The 6,709-nt window shown below is 27.1% G+C and overlaps 1 protein-coding gene across 1 annotated transcript in view; it reads right to left on the bottom strand.

Annotated features, from left to right (window-relative positions):
* Positions 1–1,982: 1,982 nt before the first annotated feature.
* Positions 1,983–6,709, bottom strand: part of LOC112512449 (protein SRG1-like) — a 6,040-nt gene continuing 1,313 nt past the window's right edge. Inside the window, exons 3-4 of the mRNA XM_025118419.1 lie at positions 2,568–2,892; positions 1,983–2,327 (exon numbers count right to left, since the gene is read on the bottom strand). Coding sequence (XP_024974187.1) covers positions 2,085–2,327; positions 2,568–2,892 — 568 coding nt within the window. The 3' untranslated portion in view covers positions 1,983–2,084. The remainder of the gene's footprint in view (positions 2,328–2,567; positions 2,893–6,709) is intronic.

Genomic DNA, 6,709 nt, shown 5'->3' with positions numbered 1-6,709 from the left:
AATAAAGTGAAACCTTTGACACTCAAGTATATTTTTTGAATGTTCATCAATTGTTATTGAGTGTTCATCTTTTTATTCATTCAAACTATATAATTAGGTTATTCTTAACTTAATTATCAGTGTTATTGAGAGATTTGGGATCAACACAGACGTAAAAACAAATAGTCTGAATGATCCAGATTTCAGACTTCAGACGTAAAAGCAAACAGTTTGATTGATTCAGATTTCAGACTTCAGCACCACCTCTTAAAAATCAGAAGTGAAATCAGACTTAAGACTTCAGCACCTTTTTAAAAACAAACGCCACCTTAGCCTTTTTTTATTTTCGATGTTAGTATTTCTAGAGTATCATCAGTCCTTGGAACAGTAAGAATTTTAGTATAACTCCCATAAGGTCCTTCTGTGATGGATCTCATGAGGTCTTCATTAATATTATCAAGAAATTGAACCATCATGATTTTTCACCGGTGATATTCCGCAAAAAATGATGCTGGAGGCTTTGTCACAGATCCAATACTAACATATGAAAGACATTGTTAGACCTTAAGAATCAAACAGCTGAATTGAATTAAGATTTCAAGAAAGTGAAATTGTACTTCACAAATCAATTTTGATCAAAGCTAATCAAGAATGCAAAGTAGCAATTTTTGACAACTGCGGAGACGATTAACATAATTTACAACTGCAGAGATGATTAACGTAATTTCGAAACTTTAGGGAGCAATGTAGCTATTCTTGACAAATCACATGAATGGATAGTTTTACACTATAATTTAATTACAATATTTAAAATTAATATCTAATATGTCTTTTAATAAAACCAAAAAAACATAAACATGTAGACAATTATTTAAGTCTTTTGAAGATTGAAATGTAAAAACTAATACAAATGACGACATATTTGGTAGGGCGCACGTTAGCTTATGGGAATGAGCTTATCTAAACTAGCACGTTTGGCACCTAACAAACTACATTATTTTTTATTAAGTGACACGAATAAACTACTTATAACCTAATTGTTCCAAATTCACCCAGAATCAGAAATTTTAGGAGTCGTTTATTCAACTCTTATTCGGTAAGTATTTATCGGTAAATTTAACATTTCTACTTAACTTATCGGGTAACAATCGTCACTTCACTAATCGGGTAAGACTCTCAGTCCTTGTTATTGCCCTTACTGGAAAAGATTCTCGATCTTTTTCATATTCATTTGATAAGGTAAATTAGCTCGGTAAACACTTATTGAGAAACTTTTAGTAAATAGACCCTAAAAGACAACATATAAATATTAAACATCATTTTCACCGCAGGAAAGATATACCTATGCATAAATATTTAACACAATAGTGTTTTATAGATGGGAGAATTTTATTTTTAACAATTCATCTTTAACACAGAGGTAGTATCCATAGATGAGACAATTTATCTTTAACACAATTAGTTAAGGGGTTGTTTGACAGTTGTTGAATGGTTTGGTGTATAATAATTAAGTGGTCAGAATGATTAAGAGACTCTTATAATATAGTGTAAAATGAAATATAATTGTTTGGTAATTATTCAGAATGAAATTAAAGTGTTGAATGGTTAAGGGATACATAAGATACAAAACCATTCAAAGGGTTTTAGAACCATTAATAGGCAAACTTTTTTTTGTCAAACAATAATCATTTTTTAACGATTCAGATGTTGCCTTTTAATTGAACCATTAAGAGGTTTTAGAACCATTAAGTGTTATCTGTCATCAAGATTTCTTTCTAAGTGTGACTCGATAGATTTATATCTTTACACATCTATAAGTATAAACTATTTCATATGTTTATAAATATGATAGATATTAATTTCTTTCTACATATTTTTTATTTATCAAATATGAATTGTAAGAGAATGATGGCTTGATAACCGGTGCTATCGTTACGAGATTAAATTGACGAACTAATAATGACACATAGATTCTTCAAAACACGAATAAATAACGTTTTAGAGAGACAAAAACGTATAAGTATTGTATATTATGAATCGTATTTTTTATATGATAAAAGTAGCTTATGGTAATATAAGTGACCATATCTTGGGTTCATTGTACATCATATACGATAGTCGTCGATGATAGTTTTTCCCTTGAGTTCCCTCGAAAATAAGTTCTTTAAGAAATCAACAAGAGTTACACTTGTAAATCTTGCTGGTGTCTCGGGAGTGATGAGGCTTGGTGCCGGGCCAAAATCCCCATCCATATTTGGGCTTAGAAATGTGGCTATTGATAACCTCTTCTTCTCGGAGTTCACAATTGCCCTATGTTCAATGCTTTTATATGCTCCATTAGTTACCATCTGAAAGTAAACAAGACGTATGTTATTCATTTATACCATTAACATCTACTATATATCCGTTCTTCATTTTTTGAACTCTATCCTAATCTAATTAATCTACGTTGAGTTAGGGTTTGGGGGTAGGATGTACTTTCAAACAAAGTAAATTGAGCCCATGCATGATTACATATCCGTTTCCTTTCACATCAGATATGATGGTGTAGACATGTCAAATACAGATGATGAAGAGAAAGAAATTACCTGCAACACGTCCCCAATATTAACAATGAAAGCATCGTCAAGTGGTTTAACTGGTATCCATTGTCCATCCTTTTTAATCTGGAGACCTTCTACTTGATTGAGTTGGAGAAGAAAGGTGATCCCAACAGCATCCGAGTGAGGGGTGAGACCAATGACTTGGTTAGGTTGTGGACATGGTGGATAATAATTCATCCTCATTGATTGCATTCCATCCTTGAACAATACCTTCATCTCCTCAACCTCCATATTTAAGGCTTTTGCAATGAACACCAGGGTTTTGAAAGCAGCCTTTTTAACTTCCATCGAGTATTCTTCTATGGTATCTCTAAATATCATAAGTTCAAAAAATCATCCTCTTCAATCTAAATTATTTACCCATAAAACAAAATATCTATAAAATTATATAAAAACCTCATACAAGTGAGAGACTAGATCTATAAGCCAATATTAACCATACATATTTAACTTATATACTTATCTTATTAATTATCTTTAACTGTCTTTTTTTTTAAAAAACTAATGTTTTGTTATTAAGAAATTCATGTTTTGTTTTGCTTTTGAAATAATAGCAGTTTTGTTTCATCAATGAAACAATAAATAAATTGATTTGTATTGATACATCTGAATGATGCAATTTTGTTTTTACCAATAAAAGAGCACATGGATTGACATGTACTAGTCCGTTCTAGCAAACACATGGGATTGGTATGTTTTGAACATAGTGTCTTTTCACCAAAGAAATATTATATGGATCAAGCGATTTTAAATGTGGAAAAGTGGGTTTTTTTTTTTTTTTTTGAAGGAAATGGTTGATAAGATATTAAGGAAATTAAATATGTATGGTTTATATTGTTCATAGGGAGAGAGGGAGAGAGATAGATTGTTTCAAATGTAATCCATTATATTTGTACAATCAATGCAACCTAATAAATTGAAATATTTTATGGAAATGATGAGAGTTCATTTATTATGATTTAAATATTTATGGAAGATGAATAAAGTTCATTAATTATGATCAATACTTTATATTATAAAATAATCAAAACTTTTATAAAATTACATATTAATCAAATTAAATGTATGATTGAGATTGAGTTGTATTGGTTGTACAAATGTAAATATTTGTATAATAACTCACCTCTGTATATATATGGGGCAAAATCAAATGCAAACTTGTTAAATGTTACAAACCAATATTTTATGGAAACAATGAAAATTTTATTTATTATGATTTGAATATTTATAGAAGATTATTATAGTTTACTAATTATGAACGCTTTATATTAGGAAACAATTGATTTTTTTAGATTAGATGAACAGTTGAGATTGATTTGTATAATTTATAACATTTCCATGGTTTGTATTTGATTCAAACTATATATAAACACACACACACACATATATAGGGAGAGAGAGAGACCTAGGATCACATGAGACCAAAATGTTTTCATAAGATCATTTTTTTACACATGAAACTTCACAACAAAACGCTGTGAAGGTAAAAAAAAAAAAAAACAAACCTTACCTTCCCAGCGTTTTGATGTGAAATTTCAAGTGTAAAAATATGGTCTCACGAAAAAAGTTTGGTCTCATATGAACCCAACCTTTTATATATATATATATATATATGTATATATATATATGTATGTATATATATATATACATATATATATATTATCAACCAAATAATTAGTATTAGCTTTGTTAACTTGGTATTTTTGTCTTTTTTATATATTGATACTACATTTCTTAAATATTTTATATTTTTATTTACTTAATTATTACATTCTTTAATTATTAATTCACTTAAATCTTACATTTCTTAATTATGTTATTCACTTAATTATTACATTTCTTAATTATCTCATTCACTTAATTGTTTCACCTATGAAAATTTTGATTTCATCTATGAACATATTCAAACTTTTTAAATTTATCCATTCACTTTCTAATTTCACCTATGAACATTAAATAAAAATTATTGTTTCACTTTGTAGTTTCACCTATGAACTTTGATTATCTGGTTTCATTTATGAACTTTAGATAAAAATCATTGTTTCAATTTTGGTTCACTACGAATTTTAATTATCTGGTTTCCTATGAAATGTATGGATAAAAATCATTGTTTCACTTTTTGGTTCACCTATTAACTTTGGTTATATGGTTTCACCTATAAACTTTATACAAAAATCATGTTTCACTTTCTGTTTTCACCTACGAACTTTCTAATTATATATATATATAGTTGGGTTCATATGAGAACAAACTGTTTTCGTGAGACACGTGAGACAACTTTTTTATAGTTGAAATTTCACAGCAAAATGCTGTGAAGGTAAAAAGAAGCCGAACTTTCACAGAAAAAACTTTGTGGAGGTTACCTTCATAGTTATTATGTGAAGTTTTAAATATAAAAAAATTGACTCGCGTGTCTCACGAAAACAACCTGGTCTCACGTGATCTCAAGTCTCTCTCTCTCTCTCTCTATATATATATATATATATATATATGTATATATATATATATATATATATTGTTAACCTAACAATTAGCATTAACTTTGTTAACCGGGGCATTTTTTCTTTTTTATATATTGATACGACATTCATTAAATATTTTATTTACTTAATTATCTTATGGACTTAATTATTACATTATTTAATTATCTCGTTTACTTAACTGTTTCACCTATGAAATTTCTTATTTCACCTATAAACTATAGATAAAAACTATTGTTTCACTTTCTAATTTTACTTATGAATTATGATTATCTGGTTTCACTTATGAACTTTAGATAAAAATCATTGTTTCAATTTTGGTTCACCTATTAACTTTGATTATCTAGTTTCACCTATGAACTATAGAAATAAAAATCATTGTTTCACTTTTTGGTTCACCTATGAACTTTGATTATTTAATTTCACCTATTATCTTTATACAAAAATTATTGTTTCACCTTTTGAGTTCATCTATGAATTTTCTGATTTTATCTTTAAATAAAAATCATTTAAATATTATTATTGATTATTTTCCAAAAACAAATATCAATATCTTATTAAAGTTAAAAATCATTAAATAATATTATTAATTATCTTTCAAAAATAAAATATAATTATCTTGTTAAAAAAAATCTTTCAATAATACCCTTCATTTAATATAATTTAATTTGTTTTCTTCTTTATTAGATTACAATCTTTTATTAATTATAATCGTTGATTAAATAAATGAAAGGTTTAAAATTGATTAACAAATTAAGTTAATATTATTTACTTGATTAATATTTTAATAAAAATGTATTTTAATTGTATGGATGCAAGTGATCTCTTTATCTTGTAGGTTATCATTATTGGAGATAACGTAAATATCGATCATGTGTTTTAAAATAAAATTGATTTGGTGTATTTCGATGCATTTCATTAATGTTGACATTCAATTAGAATTGATTTAAATGTAGAGATCTCTTCTTATGATTCTCACCATATATAATTTCTCTTCTCACTAGAACTTAACCCAAATTCAATATCATTAACATAACTTTATTTCAAAAAAACTATTAATATAATTTCATCAAAAATTCAAAATATGATTACTTTTAAAAATATATTTAAATGTCTACTTTTTAGAAATATATATTTATAGTCTCAAAAAACCACGCGAAGTTTCACATATGCCGGTGTCACAATATTTATTAGAGTTCGGTAATAAAATATATTCTTTCTAGAAACTGTATCCTCTTTATAGGTAATATTTAAAGATATATTATTTGAAATAATAGTATAATGAAAATACAGTACTAGGGTCTTATTTGTATCTAAATAGACGGGAAAACGATTTTCAAGTCACGGTTTCCTCTGTTTTTAATCTATCCTCCAGGAATTTCAATTGCGCTCATATTCATCATCGTAGGAATTGGGTTCACTCATTTACGGATGCAATTTCGAATACTTGAACGGTGGCATTTTTAATATGACAAAGATTGCCAGTTGCTTTACTTAGCCATGAAAAATGATATGTGAGTTTATTTGTTATAGTTGTCGTGTATAAATATTATATTAGAAAAAAAATTATAGATAAATTTCAAAACTAATTAAATTATACATCATATTTTCCAATCTTTTTGTAACTAATTATATATTTTATGTAAA

This window comes from Cynara cardunculus, assembly GCF_001531365.2.
Source record: "Cynara cardunculus var. scolymus isolate 2C chromosome LG 5, CcrdV1, whole genome shotgun sequence".
Taxonomy (NCBI): Eukaryota; Viridiplantae; Streptophyta; class Magnoliopsida; order Asterales; family Asteraceae; genus Cynara; species Cynara cardunculus.
Note: the sequence above shows the minus strand (reverse complement) of the source record. Positions and strands in the feature narration are given on the sequence as shown.